Source organism: Pleurodeles waltl, chromosome 1_1 (genome assembly GCF_031143425.1).
Source record: "Pleurodeles waltl isolate 20211129_DDA chromosome 1_1, aPleWal1.hap1.20221129, whole genome shotgun sequence".
Taxonomy (NCBI): Eukaryota; Metazoa; Chordata; class Amphibia; order Caudata; family Salamandridae; genus Pleurodeles; species Pleurodeles waltl.
The window spans coordinates 977,647,318-977,664,032 of NC_090436.1; the positions used below are offsets into that span (position 1 = coordinate 977,647,318).

General features: G+C 40.6%; 1 protein-coding gene across 1 annotated transcript in view; it reads right to left on the minus strand.

Annotated features, from left to right (window-relative positions):
* Positions 1–16,715, minus strand: part of ENPEP (glutamyl aminopeptidase) — a 257,425-nt gene that overhangs the window by 46,530 nt on the left and 194,180 nt on the right. Inside the window, exons 11-13 of the mRNA XM_069230243.1 lie at positions 15,535–15,620; positions 11,811–11,947; positions 3,019–3,074 (exon numbers count right to left, since the gene is read on the minus strand). Coding sequence (XP_069086344.1) covers positions 3,019–3,074; positions 11,811–11,947; positions 15,535–15,620 — 279 coding nt within the window. The remainder of the gene's footprint in view (positions 1–3,018; positions 3,075–11,810; positions 11,948–15,534; positions 15,621–16,715) is intronic.

Below are 16,715 nucleotides of genomic sequence, written 5' to 3' on the forward strand. Positions count from 1 at the left end.
ATGAGCAAGGCCATGTTTAAAAATACACAAGTGAATAATTTCCGAAAAGTTGGTTTTGATGAAGAAAATAGCCCCAAAAACAAAAGTTTGTGGGAGAACTCTAACAAAAAATTGTTTGCTAAAAAAATCTTCGACTAAAACGTGTTCTTGCATAAATTTTGCCTGGGGGTGAAGTTGTGAAAAAATGACAAACTTTGCAGCATCACAAAGTTGTTAAATTTCAGAAGTTAAAAAATTTGGCTTGTAGCATTGTTAGAAATGTCCCTCTCTACAGAGTCATCCCCAAAGGTTTTGCCTTCCTTCTCCTACTTTTTGCTAGATTTTTGGTTGTTGGCCTTAGGAGTGTGTGCACTTTATCACTGCTAACCAGTGCTAAAGTGCCTGTACTCTCTCCCTAAAACTTTAGTTGATTGACATATACCTGACTGGCATATGTAATTTATATGTAAGCCCCTTGTAAAGCGCTATATCATATAACCAGGGCATGTAAATGAAATGCTACCAGTGGGGCTGCAGCACTTAATGTGCCATCCACTTAAGTAGCACTTTAAAACATGTCCCAGGCCTACCACTGCGGCCTGAAGGCAGTGTGCCACTGCCATGTCGACTTGCCATTTGAAACCCCTTGCCAACACTTAAAACTCCCCTTTTGTTACATATAAGCCACCAATAAGGTATACCAAAAGGCAGGGTGCTGTGCAATTAGAATGCAGGCCATGTGCCTTTTAGTTATACATGTCCTAGAGGTGAAAACTCCCAAATTCATTTTTTACTACTGTGACGCCTAACCCTTCCAAAGGATAACATTGGGGGTTACTTATTTTAATTAATGTGATGTAATTGCCAGGCCAGAGAGGGCAGACATGTCATGTTTGGGATCTATGAATTTGTAGTGATACACCATCTTTAATGGCGAAGTCAGATTCATCATTTCAAGTTTAAAAATGCCACTTTTAGAAAGTTGGCATTTTCCTGCCCTTAGCCTCCATCCCTGCAGTCTGCCTTAGGTTACATGACTAGGTGTAACTGGCAGTTGAGACTTTGTGAATTCACTATAGACAGGCACAGAATAGTGAGATTAGCAGAGCCTGAATGGGCCATTAACTGATTTAATGGGGGAAGAGCTAATCCCAGCCCCCTCTTACACATGAACAGGCTGGGCTCTGCCACCACACAATAGGCTTAATGGCCCTGTATTGTCAGTACAACCAGCTAGAAGCCAGGGCAGGAGAGGCACTAAACTCCTGGAACTTCAGTGAACCCTTCTGTAAACTTCTTCCAACATCTAGGAGCATGGCACTAGGGTATGAAAATAGGGCTCTCAGGCCCACTTTTCAGTTCACTACTGGAACTGTAGAAGGACTCTCAGAGGACTGCCTGCTGCTGTATCTGGAAGGACTGCTTTGCTGCCTGGAGCCTGCCTTGAACCTTCCAAGTCCAGCCCTGCTGTGGAGCCCTTCACCTTCACCTGCAACCACAACTTCAGCAGTGACTCCAAAGGTTAGTTTAGCTGACCTCCTGTTCAGAGCCACATGGACATAACAAGCTCCCACCACCTTGAACCCACACCTGGATCCAGCCTGTGTGAGTCTTGAACCTCCAAGAGTTCTCCACCTACTCCTAGACCATTGGTTGTCATGCTAAAGGTTCCCAGTTGGCCTTTTTCCAAAACTGAGGACTTGCTATTTTGAACTTTAAAAATTCATAATGATGGTTCTACTAATTGTATTTTGATGGTTTTGGCGTCAAATAATTTAGTAAGGGTTTTTATTGTGTTGTATTGTCACTGTGTTGCTGTGTATGTGCTGCATAAATACTTAACACATTGCCTCTAAGTTTAGCCTGACTGCTTTTTGTGCCAAGCTACCCAGGGTTAAACACGGGTTAAATTAGTGATTTTTTGTGGCTAACCCTACAAGGGGGTTGTGGCTGTTGCTTGACCTGGGCTCACACCTCACTCAACCAGCAACCCAATTTCTCACAAGCACTAACAAAAAATACAGTCCACTACAGATTCCCCAACAATAAAATTATCTCCCAATAAGCATATGTGCCAAGACAAATCTTCTATTTTCAGAAAGAAACAAAACAACAAGTTGTTTCATTGTTCATTCATTAATTTCCTTTGTACATCCCTTTATGTGAAACCAACTAACTAGCAATTTTGGCCACTGCTATGCTATGAGTAGGTAGATTCAGCGCAGGTTTTAATATTAGCGAATGGTTCTTGTAGTGAAATTCGAAGGATAAAAAGCGGAGTAAATGTGATTTTGTCAAATGCAAGATAGCAAAGTTCTCACAAAGGTCTTTCAAGTGAGCGTTTTCCTAACTAAGGTGCATTACAGGTTCACATGAAAACACAGTTTCTTCTGAGATTACCTGTGATCGACTGCGTTGTTGAGTTTCTATTTATCACCTTTACAAGAAATTGCCAAAAACGGTGAATATTTTTTCAAGTACCTGACCAATGAGTGGGTGTTTGTCCGCAAGGCTTCATGGATCCTGTAATTTCTCTTTGATTTGACTTTCAACAACGTATGTGTTTTTGTTTTTAAAGAATAAAACGATTGGACGACATATGTGCCCGAATTCCAAATAAAATGGATTATTTCTCTAATTTTTTGCCATCAAAAACAGAATAGCCAGGAGTTAAAACGGCGAGAGCGTAGAAAAAATTAAACATATGAACAGAATGATAGAACGATTGCAAAATACATCTTATATTGCTGTGCATCAACGTCTCTGCCTCCTATCTTCATAAACCGATGGACACGCATGATCATGATACGTCCTGCTTTTTAGGCAATAAAATATTCACTCTCAATGTTCTATGATTTGAGTTCGGCCCCCTTCCCAAATAGCATAAGATTGGCGAAAATACCTTTGGCTCTTTAGAATAATTTGTACAGAGTAACCTGAAAAGTGTAAGCTGTTTAAGGTTAATATTCTCGTGAAATAAACGCCACGGAGCCAATATTAAAAATCACAGTGGCGTAACATTTCCACTTATATACATACCTTGCAAAGGCAAAAACATCATCGATAAACCCTGCACGGTCGGCGACTGAAAATTGCTAGAAAAACAAACAGAAACATTTCTCAAATATTATTGTTTAGAAATGAAAAGTGTAAAGAAGTATATTGCATAAATAATTTCCGAGTAGTGATAGTGAGCAATTAAACAAATTATCACAGAAGACCTAATGTACAAGATTCGCCAAGATGTGTAGTGGGGTTACAGCAAAAAAGCACAGTACACAAATTTTTAACCAGGTAAGTCAATTCTTACGCACAACAAGTAAATATCATGTGATGAGTGTACTAGTCAAAAGAGCCCTTTATTGCTTTTGCATCCATTCAGGGGCGGCTCCTCTGCTAAGGTGGAGCAGCGTTGCCCCTCTGAATTTCCCAAAAGGAAAAATAAAATGATAATAATGTACACTACGTTATCATCATTTTATTTGACCTTGTAGTGCATGGGGGGCTGGTCTGGAGGGAGGGGGCCGGAGGAGGGCTATACGCACACCCAAAGTGCACATGTCTGCTTGGCCATCAGTGTGCAGCCAACCAGACATGAGCACTTTGCATGTTCTTTATCCGGCTGTATTGCGCTACAGAGTGGAGAACATGCCCAGGCTCCCATTCCCAGTCTGAGCAGCGAAGCAGGCCGCTCAGACTAATCATGATGCTGCTGTCAGCAGCGTCATGATTGGCTGGGAGCCTGTGCAGCCAGGAAGAGGAAGAGGACGGAGGGGAGATGAACGCGTGCCCCCTCAAAGGTTAGTGTTTCTTTTATTTTTATTAAATTTGTTTTGTTTTTTTAAATGCTCCCCCTGTCCCTTAGCACCCTGTCCCGCTCCACCAACCCCTGTTCAGTGGCAGCCGCTACTGCAACTATTAGAGTTTAAGATGAAAAAACAAGTTGTTTAATTCCTTTTGAATTATTATCTCGTTAGTTTTGGCTTGAGCCAGCTTTAGATGTCTCACAGCAGCTTCAATGATCTACACCCAGAGAGGGCCAAAGGTCAGCCCCAGTCAGCAGTTGGTCATTGTCCCGTTCACATCGCGATCAGCCGACATAAGCCATTCAGATATTGCTGGTTGTAACTGTCAGTCATGAAGTGGAGTGTTTCCTGCGTTCCAACAATGGTCATTTTGCTGGAAGAACAGTTGTCTGTGTCTGCCTAGGGAAGGCCTCAAGGGTCACCTGGTCTGTACCAACATCATAGCCAGAGACGAGATGAAGAAAAGTAACTCTAGACACCATGAGCTCCTTAGAAGGGGTGAGAGCAGGGCCAGATGGTGACTAAAAGCCACATCAGAAGTATAGGTATCAAGCAGGTAAAAACCTATTATTGCTGCAGAGTACTGATATAAATATGAGTGTGTGTGTGTTCTCGCGTGTCTGTGGGGGTATGTTTTCTACATAACCTCCAGATTTCAGGCCACACATGGCATCTGGTGATCATCTTTTTATGATGGAACCCAGTTCTGGAACAAGGGTGATAATTAATCTCATAACCATTCAAATATTAGTTTAATTTTAGCATCTGTTGTACGAGGGTTGCATACAATGACGAATAATTCTGGCTCTGCTATAATGGTGGTAATTATTTGCATACTATGGATACCCATGACATGATGTGGCACACAGTTCTGAAATAATGCTTTTCCTGTCAGTACCATAACAATTCATAATATATTGATGATATTGACTTGTCTGCACCCCTTCCTTACAATGTTGGTTCTTACACGATAGTGGTAATAATTATTGCCTTAATGTGGGCACCCATTATATAATGGTGTTTACATCTAGCATATTGCTGGACCTGGCATAATAGTATAGCATGCAGTGGGTAGCCACAGTATAATGGTGTCCACTACTGGCATAATGTGACTAGCGTAGTGATAGTAATTTGGACAACCATGGCACAATTGTATCAGGATCATGCTGGCCTGGAAATAATGGGACATTTTTTAAAAATATTGTAGGTACCCCTGGCATGACGGTGCACATCCCTGGCATGATTCTGCTCCCGTTTGTGACATAATGGTACCCACTTCTGGCATAATGCTGTCCCTGGCATAATGGAAGCCATTCTTGACGTGCACACTTCGGGCCTTATTTATACTTTTTGGTGCAAAACTGCACTAAGGCAGTTTTGCCCCAAAAAGTTTTGCACCGGCTTGCACCATTTTTTAGCACCAGCTGGGCACCATATTTATGGAATGGTGCAAGCCGGTGCAAAGGGTAGGCTAGCTTAAAAAAAAAATTACGTTAGGCAGTTTTGAGTCAAAATAAATGATTCTGACCAGATTAGCATCATTTTTTGACGCTAAGGGGCGTATTTATACTCTGTTTGCAATGAATTAGCGTCATTTTTTTTTTACTCTAATTCAGTGCAAAACTAACTCCATATTTATACTTTGGTGCTAGACCCGTCTAGCACCAAATTTATGGAGTTAAAGTCATTTTTTGGAAGTGGAAACCTACCTTGCCTTAATGAGATGCAAGGTAGGCGTTCCCGTGCAAAAAAAATGACTCTATGGCCTTAACACCATATTTATACTCCCATGTAAAAATGGTGCAAAGGAGGGAGGAAGGGTCAAAAAATGGGGCAAAGCTTGCTTTGCCCCATTTTTTAAGACCTGGGTCAGGGCAGGTCTTAGGGGACCTGTGGCCCTATTTCCATGGTGGAACACCATGGAATAAGCCCAGAGGTGCCCTTCCTAGGCCCTAAGGGCACCCCCACCCACACTAGAGGGACTGCGAGGATGGGGGACCCCATCCCAGGTAAGTACAGGTAAGTGCATTTTATTTTTGAAAGTGCCATAGGGGGCCCTGAAATGGGCCCCCATATATGGCACCGGGTGCAATGGCCATGCCCAGGGGACCCCTGTCCTCTGTGCTGGCCACTGGGGTGGTGGGCATGACTCCTGCCTTTCCTAAGGCAGGAGTCATGTGGCATGGTAGGTTTAGCACCATAAAATGACGCTAATCTGGTTAGAGTCATTTATTTTTACTCTAACCTGCCTAAAGCCATTTTTGGTGCTAAACCCTCTTCTTCATTACTGCCAGCCCCACCCGACTAAAGTCATTTTTTTAAACTCTAGCCTACCCTTTGCACCGGCTTGCACCATTCCATAAATATGGTGCCCAGCTGGTGCACAGAAATGGTGCAAGCCGGTGCTCAACTTTTTGGTGCAAAACTGAGTTAGTGCAGTTTTGCAGCAAAAAGTATAAATAAGGGCCAATATTTTGTAAGTTTGCGCCACTTTTGTGTCATAAAATGACGTTAATGCAGTGCAAAAAAAGTTTAAATCAGGGCCTTGGTGCTAGATGGGTCTAGCACCAAAGTATAAATATGGAGTTAGTTTTGCACCGAATTAGAGTTAAAAAAAATGACACTAATTCGGTGCAAACAGAGTATAAATACGCCGCAGAGTATAAATATGCCCCTAAATATGGTGTTAAGGCCATAGAGTCATTTTTTGCACGGGAACGCCTACCTTGCATCTCATTAAGGCAAAGTAGGACTCCACTTTCAAAAAATGACTTTAACTCCATAAATTTGGTGCTAGAGGGGTCTAGCACCAAAGTATAAATATGGAGTTAGTTTTGCACTGAATTAGAGTAAAAAAAAATGACACTAATTTGGTGCAAACAGAGTATAAATATGCCCCTTCCTGTTAAATACACGTAGGCAGAGATTGGCCTTTTGCATTTTACTCTTCTTGAGACAAGTCCTGCACCAGGCTAGTTGAACACTGCAAATGTCCCATTAATTAATTCACCCATAAACGTATTAATCACGTCATACACTCCCCCATCCAACTAGGCACTCAATCACTCACACTTTCAAGGACTCACTCATGTAGTCATTCATCCAACCAATGCTTTTACCTACATACACATACACATTCACAGAATTACACCCAAGAACTAGTCGAAAGACAAAGAAACACTTTCACTTCTAAAATAGCCAGACGTAGACTTTGTTAATTACTCTGTCTAAGATGTAACTTTATCTGTGGATGCTCCAATGTATAATTAATGTTGTTGTTAAGCAGGTTTATATTTCCTCGGATGTACTGCATTATAAAAAGAACCTCTGATAACACTACAAGCAATATAATTGTGTACTTTTTCCCCAGAGTTTTAGGACTCATGCCTGACTTACATAAAGTAAAAAGTGAGGGTGCCAAAATGGTTACTGTAAGCCTAACACACAGTGATACGTGATACGTTCTACCTTTGCAATTACCAATCAAACATTGATAAGCATGACAAAGGCAAATAATTATTGATGGACTTGGAGGAATAATTTCTTTCAATGCTCACTGAAAAGCAGGCTAACTTTTGTGTGTATGGGTGAAAGGAATATCAGTCTTCAAGATGCACTTAAACTCCAGAATCTCAAAGTCTTGGACCTGCGAAGTGGCAGCTGAAAGATAATCCCATGTGTTCCACAGAGTGTCTGATTCTGGTAACCTCTGTCTCAATGGCAGAATCACCTGATTCAATGAAGTGATCCTGATTTCTGTGCAGGTGTTCACAGACAAAAACGGAGTGGCTCATAGGGAATTCAGGGTACTTCAAAACTGGCTGGTGCCTCAGGAAAAAGCTGTTTGGACTGGGAAAGAATTATTCATATGCAAGGATTTCCCTGATGTTATTTACCAACTCATGTCGATGGGCCATACTGTAGTGTATTGGTATTTCCCAAACAGCTTTTTATAGAAGATAGAGGTAGGTTATGCGAGATCAAAAATGACAAGTGTTCAATTAAAAGAAGTGATATTAGACTCACAGGCAAGGGCATGGAAAAAGGTCAACGATCCTAGTGGGCAGGTGAAAAACTCCCTGCGCATTGTGTCCATTGATATTTTTGTAATTCACAAACGGATTCTCACTTTGGTGGCATTCGCAACAGTTCTGGCCAATTTTAAGCATACCTTTTTGGTAATGGTTTTGTTTTTGTTTAGATAAACAAATATAAAATATACATCTGTGTATTTATATGACTATACCCAGATATACTGACAAGATTTAGAGAGATGCACAGCTGTATGTAGATGGGTGTGGATGAGTGAGCTGGATAAGTGTGAGTTCAAAGGTGGTCTTGCAGATGACCAGGTAAGTGCTCGAGGAAAACTTGGGGCATGGGTGTGAGTTGGATGTGAGGATGTAGTTACACAGGTGAATGGGTGAGTGCATGAGCGTGGGAGTGGTTGGCTCCTTAAACATGAAATTCAGTGAGTAATGGTTTGCTGATGACACACTACGGACTGCATGACTGGTTTCTTCATCTATGAAAATAACAATTAATTATACACCTTTTTTATTCACATAGAGAACCAGAGAGAAAACATATTTTGAAGATGGGTAGCTCAGTGGTGGTTCGCTGCTTAGGGGCTTCTTTATGATGTGATATGATCAGGATTTCCGGAGGCAGTGGTTCTGGATTTGTGGGTTGGAAATGCCAATAATTCCTGTGTTAGCAAGCCAATGCAATGTTTTTTTAAATCACAAAAGCATATCACACAAAGTGAAATCCACCCAAAGTCTGCCATATGCTTGAACTATACATTTAAGTAAAAAAATGGCATAGGTTTTTACTGGGACAGTAAAGGTGCTGTCTAGCAGGCAGAAATAGAACTTTTTTTAAGTTCTAATGCATATCACAAGAAAATATGCTTCTTACTGGCATTAACAGCAAGCACTATTGGCCTGAATTACTGTAACCTGAAGACCTAAATTAAACACACAAGAATCACTGAAACAAAAAAAGAATGGCGAGAAAAGCTCTGACAAAGTATAGAATTGGGCCACTAGCTCTGAAGTTAATTTATGGTTAGACAGATGTGCATACATAAGCAGACACAATGCTGTCACACAGTACTGTTAACGCTGAAGTTATGAATGAGTTTATTGATGAATATTCATGTATTTTGAGTGTTGGATTTGTGTAGAAAATGTATTAACTTAGAGAAAAATAATGCACACATTTGAAGGTGCGCCTACCAGAGTGCCAGTCAATGGCCACAAAGTGTACTTATTAATGGCTTGTTAATAAGAAATGTGGAGCTTATGTTTGATTAATGTATTAATATGTCATATTAAGGGTTATGCGTTATGTATTAGCTTTATTAATTGTAGACCTTAACTTAGTGAGGTCTTGGCCTAGTTGGACGGCCTCATGTCAAGCTCCATTTCTTAGGCATTTTTGTAAAATGGATGCTTAAAGAATTAAACTGTGACTTTTCACTGTACTGACCATGTGCTTGTAGTTGAAGTTAGTTCTCATGAGAAAATGCTTGCTAGAAGATGCTGTACTTGCTACTGAAACAATTTGTAATGTATTGTGTGTAAGACTAACCTTCCCAGGAGAAGACAATGGATGCACTGACTGGAGTATAAGCTGCAACAATATTGATACCTGACAAGCCGAATGACGGGAGCGAGAGAAGAGGAGCCAAGCATCGACATGTGAACCATGTAGTAGTAAAATTGTAGATTTTAGGGTTTAGTTTCATTAGACTAAGTGTGAACATGCGATCCCCTGACCAATTAGGATGTGGGAAGTAGTTTTAGGAAATCTAACTTAGCCAGACTGCACTGAGAGGCGAGGGCCACTTTGCCATTATTTTCTTGACCGTCCCAAGAAGTGACGTGTTTAACTTTACTATTTAAAGAGAATTTGCTTATTCTGAACTTTGATGCTGAATCCTGATGTCTTGCTGACCGAACTGATGTCCTATTGATGAAGACTATCACAGCTTGTTGAAACATACTGAGGACATGTATATTGACAATGTCACTGATTGTTGTGTCTATTTGCTTTTGTTTCTAGGTATCAACCGTTATTTTGATAGAGCCATGGTTAGATGTTTTTCCAAATTTGTGTTCACTAAATTGTTTTGCATGAAGCCCAAACATGCTATTCTGATCTGATGTTAGTTAGGGTTCTCCCTGATGAAGTTTGCTACATGTAATACCAGTTGATGTCTTTACTTTGCTGAATCTAAATGTATGTAATATCATTTGTACAGTTATTCTTGCTATACTGAAACTTTAGAAAGTGTAGTAGCTCAAGCTTTGATTAGATTGCGATTCTTTCACTGCTTCGGTCAGCCAGTATTGTTTCTGTATGTTTATCATTTGATTTTAAACTAAGTTATGTGACATTAGATTTGTTAATATAGGGAAATAAGGGCCATATGTACAAATACTTTTTCCCATAGACACAGAATGGGTAAAAACCTTTTCTACATCTGGCCCTAAACATTCTAACTTTTACATAAAGGTGTGGTTATTCTTGACTGAATGGTCATGGTGAGAGGAAATTACTGACTCCTATTGATTATTGATGTTATTGATTGCTGATGTTATTTACCTGTATTGATACAGGATATATGGTGGGAAAAAAAGCACAGTCAAAAGGTCCATTGGCGTATTTGTGTCTCCCTTGTAAGTTTACTTAATAAGGTCTGATGCCCTAACAGTACATATAAAGCATGTTTTCCTATTTACAGGTGTCACCAATTCTATCACAGACATAACATTTTTCAGATTAAAAAATCACAATATTTTTACTACAAAACTACATTTTTCATGTTCTGCGTCTGTTTTGCGTCTGGTTTGTTTCCAATGTCCAAAGTCTGTTGAAACAGCTGTTTCAATCCCACAGAAAACATATAAGTAAATGAACGATTAACACGTCTGTGGTATTTGCAATTGTGACAAAAACATCTAGATTCTTACCCACAGAGAGGCAAACATATTCATCTCCTCCTGGGCGAATAAATGTTTGAAGCAGAACTGAGTTTGTAAGTGACAAGCCAAGGCAATCCTCATAAAGAAAGGGGATTTAGTGGAATTCACCGTAGTGCTGCCACAGCTACAGTCAGCATATACCAAGAGCAGCACAAATTCTCCTGATAGACTGCATTACCTTTCACCATTTTGTTTTTCACATATGTATTTAAAATGTGGGTTTTCTTACCTATTTCGAAATCTCATCTAAGACTTTTGCCTAATTTAATCCACTTGGGACCTTTACTATAATGTGTGTATTGTTTTGAATAGCTATGCATGTGCTATTTGTTGCAATGTCACATATAGCAATACAAATTCCTGCTCAGCACTCCGCCTCACAGCGCATGTGTGTTTGGCTGGCCGTCTAGGGCTGGCCAAACACACATGCGCACAGGGCTCTCTCCAGCCCAGCAACATGGTCGCTGGGCTAGAAAGAGCCTGCACAGGCTCCCAGTCTGCGTGGAGCGCCCTGGTTCGGCGCTCCTGGCCAATCCTGATGCTGCTCTAAGCAGTGTCAGGATTGGCGCAGGGCAAGCTGAGGGCTTGTTCCTGCCTGCAGCGAGACGGGAGGAGCAGAGGAGCGGCGCGGGAGCAAAGGTAAGTGTTTATTTTAATTATTATTATTTTTCATTTATTTTAATTCCCCACCTGCCCCCACGCGCACCTCCCCGCCCCTTTCAATTAGCACGACCCGCGACTGAGTCACACCATCTAAATAAATTACACTCCCTTGTGTTCATTCTGTCTATGTTTCAGGTATAATATTCCTTGATTCCTGAATTGTACCAGGACAACACTGAACTGCCAGGCACAACAAATCAGATGGTATTAACACTCGGTCTGCCACAGGCACAACGTCCCAACATAAAAATGGTTCAATGAATCAAGAACAAGAATCAAACATTGAAAATTTTTGTGTGTGAAAGTAATACATCATGATAAGCGCTTCTGAACACATATATGAGACCATGTGGGCATAGTGTTCACATACCGAAAGATTACTCAACAGGAGGCTTGATAACATGTCCCAGTTTTGTTCTTCATAGTTTACACGGAAAAATCCAATAGAGTCTGGATTGATTTTCAGAAATCCATCATTGCTAGGATTATAGGTGCCAAGAATAACATCTGCAGAAGAAAGAGAAGAAAACTGTAGTTATACTGCTATAGAAACCGAGAGCAGATAACACAAAGATATGCTGTGATTCAATGTGCACACATTCAAAGGTTCCCAGTATTTGGTGGGTCAGTCTGTATTCTTAGAATTAAGCTCTCATTTGGAGATTAATGGGAATATAAATTATATTGATTTCTGGAAGACAGTTTCCTACACTGTATTATCCCTGCGGTGAAACAATTCAGTTGTTTGATTTTACTATGAATTTAAAATTTCCTGTAGACATCACAAGATGTTTCAAGATATTTCCATTACAGCCAACCCAGATCTCAGTGCTATGCCACAGTTCTGAGCAAACGTACATCAGGCTACTTATATATCATCCAAAATATGGGACACAAATACATCATTTTTTTAGTATAACTTATGTTTTTTTTACCATAACATTGTCTATAATGAAATCACATGACATAATATTGTATACGGTAGATACATGTAAAAAATATGATAAAATAAATAGCACATACTAAAAATATAGGATCACACCTAGCCCTAACCCAACCTAGCCCTAGTTTTACCCTTAATCATACCTACACTCTAGGCCTATAACTGCACCCAAACCTAACCCTTGCCCCTAAATCAAACACTAACCCTGAAACAAATCCTATTGCACAACCTAATTCTAGATCTGAACCTAACCTTACCCTTGAACATAACATTAGCCCTTAATCTATCCTTAGTTCTAACTCTTACCTAAAATTGACTTGACAATGTAAATGTGGATAATATTATGACTGCAAATATTTTTGCCCTAGCAATATTGTGCATACAATATTTTTCTAGAACGAGATCATACCTTATATATTTTGGTGTGCACCATACAGCTGTCCATTAGAATCATCTCTTTGATCCAAAACATGCACCCTTTCAATTTTCTTATTTTAGTAAGAATGGAATAGCATATGAAATAAGCTTGTTGTTGTAATGTCCCTTGTAAATCCTAAGCTGCTGGAAAAGGACCCCTATGTCTGAATACCAAAGGGCAATTATTCTATTACTTTTTGATGCTTTACAGGTTTCTATTCATACATTATGACTGCAAGATGTAAACCTGTGTCAACATCCAAATGTTACAAGGTGTTACTTAATCTTTCATGACATACTAGATACTACTTCTAGGAAGTGGCGTACGGGTGCCAGCTTGCATGCTTACATGGTTCCAAAACAGCTAAATGATACAGAGGTTGGAACCGTCTCCTCCTAGGTGAGTCATACTAATCTATTATGCACAATCTGCACTGTGTATGCAGAAACCCAGCCACCTACTAATGACTCCCTTCGATGGGTATCGGCAATTAGTCACTGAAGAAGTGGTTGAACACAGTAGCATATATACTTCTAAGGAAGTATTCAAGTAGTGCTTCATGTTCCTGCAAATAGAGATGTGTAGAAGTCAAGTGCTCCCAATAATGTCAGGGGATCTGCCATAGATCATCATCAGTCCCCACTACAGGACATGGTAATGAACAGTTGGCTCACTGGCTGGCCAATGAAGTAAGGATGGAGTTGCAAGAACAGGGAACAGGGGAGAGGAGAGAGGGTCAGATCAATGCAGAGAAACAGAGGCCACTAGTGGGACTGAGGGGAAGAAGGGGGACTGAATAGATATCAACCATATAGGGAGACCCACCCTCATATCCCTCTAACTTTCCACTTAGTGTCTCTTTGACCATAAGCAGGGACTCCTTCTTCAAAGACAGTGGCCAAGACTAGAACCTCCCACTTACCATTACTGTCTAGACCAAAAACCAAAGAGAAAGGCCATTAGCGGGGAGCCACAGTTTACACAGCTCCTCATCCTCAACATTTACTTTTCTTTTTGCAGGTTTTTGATGATCTTCAATGAAAACCTGACTACAAAACACTACAGACATTTAGGGTGGGATGAAAACATGTTTTTATCAAAAATCGATTTACAACAAATTTAAACCTTTTGTTAGGGGGCAGAAGTTTGGCTTGATAGTCAAGCAATTATTTTTAGACGTTTACCTATAGTACTTGAACATGAGAAGCCATTGTATATGAGGCTAACACTTCAGTCTAGTTCTATAAGGTAGATGGTTCAATAACATTACATGAAACTTTCTGACATTAGTAATATGTTCTTGATTCATATTTATCTGTGTACAATTTATTGGAATAAACATTTTTTGAGGAGCAAAATAATACCTAAAATGGATTGTCCTGTGATGCTTCTAAGATGTTCTTACAAGCTAGCTGATGGACAATTAGAACTCAATTGTACTGTTTTGAACTTGCTATGTAATTTGTTTCCATTTTCTGGGAATTTCATAACTAAGGGGCATATTTATACTCCGTTTGCGCCGAATTAGCGTCGTTTTTTTCGACGCAAATTCGGCGCAAAACTAACGCCATATTTATACTTTGGCGCTAGACGCGTCTAGCGCCAAAGTATGAGTAAAGAGCGTCATTTTTTAGCGTGAACGCCTTCCTTGCGTTAATGAGATGCAAGGTAGGCGTTCCCGTCCAAAAAAATGACTGCGACGCAAGTGCGTCGTATTTATACTCCTGGGCAAAAATCACGCCCGGGAGTTGGCGGGGCAGAAAACCCCGCATTTGCGCCACTTTTTAACGCCTGGGTCAGGGCAGGCGTTAAGGGACCTGTGGGCTCAAAATGAGCCCACAGCTGCCCTCCCATGCCCCCAGGGAGCCCCCCTGCCACCCTTGCCCACCCCAGGAGGACACCCAAGGATGGAGGGACCCACCCCAGGGACATTCAGGTAAGTTCAGGTAAGTATAAATATTTTTTTTTAAAATATTTTTTTGTGGCATAGGGGGGCCTGATTTGTGCCCCCCTACATGCCTCAATGCCCAATGACCATGCCCAGGGGACATAAGTCCCCTGGGCATGGCCATTGGGCAAGGGGGCATGACTCCTGTCTTTACTAAGACAGGAGTCAAGTAAATGGCGTCTGGGCGTCGTTAAAAATGGCGCAAATCGGGTGGAGGCGATTTTTTGCGTCAACCTGACTTGCACCATTTTTAAGACGCCCTAGCGCCATTTTTCCCTACGCCGGCGCTGCCTGGTGTACGTGGTTTTTTTCCACGCACACCAGGCAGCGCCGGTCTGCTTGCGCCGGCTAACGCCATTCAATAAATACGGCGCCCGCATGGCGCTTCAGAATGGCGTTAGCCGGCGCAAAATTTTTTGACGCTTAACTGCGTTAGCGCAGTTTAGCGTCAAAAAGTATAAATACAGGCCTAAATATCTAGGGTAAGAAATGTAAACAGTGCCTATCTCAGGGAATTACACACACTTAAAACATATAAATACATTCATTCAAAGCAAATGCATGAAAATAAATTATTAAACTAAATAGATATTGATATAAACAATTCCATATAAATGGTAACAAGTCTTCCAGCTTTTGGTTTTTATTTCCATTACAATCAGCTTTTTTAGTACATTATATGATATTGCTGTATGTTACTTTACATTTATTTGTCTTTGCTGTTTTAAAACTCATTATAATTAGTTACAATTTAAAATGCTAGATATTAAGATATTTAAGATTACCTGTTGAAACAGACTTGTTGTAAAATGCAAAATGTTCCTGTTTGCTGACGGTTGCAGTATATTTTATTGGAATATGCCACCTGTAGCTGAAATTATATAGACAGTTTAGAATTATGTTCTTAAAACATCCACAGTTTAACTTCTCTTTTACAACATTTAAAAAAATTCAAAACTATTCTAGGGATTTCAAAACTAGGAATTTCACCCACAAGAGTTTAAGTTCTAAAGATAGGTTTCAACAACATCAACATAACAAGATAACAACAATTTAATAACAGACATGTAAATGCAGGGGTATTAGGAAGCACGGGCAGACCAGGGCATATTGTTGTTTTAATGTTTGCCATTTATTACTAACATAACATAGGTCAATCAGGGCCTGTCAGTGAAGTTATATCTCACATTGCACAGCATGCAAGTGTGGATCTGAGTTTGTTGCAAAAACTTTGACAGAAGCATGCAAAGGGAGACAAAGGGGGTTATTAAGAGTTTGACGGTCCGGGTATCCCATCACAAAACTGGTGGAGCACCATTTTCACTAAACTACAGAATGTCCTGTTCTATTTAGAGCCAGGTAGACTCTCATGTTTCTGCTGGAAGAAACGTTATACCAACAGCCCAATTGACATTGTACCATAGGTGTGAGTACATCACACCAACAGCCACATTTAGAAGGGATGATCTGATGTACTGTTTTCTGTTTGGTACCATCATGATAAGACTGGCAGTCCTGAACAGAAAAAGGAAAAATGTCTTCGGAAGGGACTCCCAGGGTTTCAGAGACATTAGTATTTTGTTCTTTAAAAACACTTCCATGCTTTGTTTTTGTAAAACACAAAGGTTTGCTGAACAGCTACATGAAATGCGACTGCCGCTGAACAACCATTTAGGGCCAGGTTTACTAGGAGCTTGCATTGCCCATGTGTCATGCACGGTCACGCAACGCAATGCAAGCCCTTAACTGGGATTTACTAAGCCACGCAAACTAACCTTGCGTGGCTGTGCATAGTTTAGTAAATCCAAGGTAGCGCAATGCGGCTCATTTCGCTGCCTTGCCTTACTTTCTGGTAGGGAGGCGTTTGTGTATAAATATAATACTGAACGCAGACTAGAGGTGGAGCCTCCTAAAAGGTTTGTGAACACCCCAGGGATGCTGGTGAGGGCCAAGGAAAGCAAGGCAA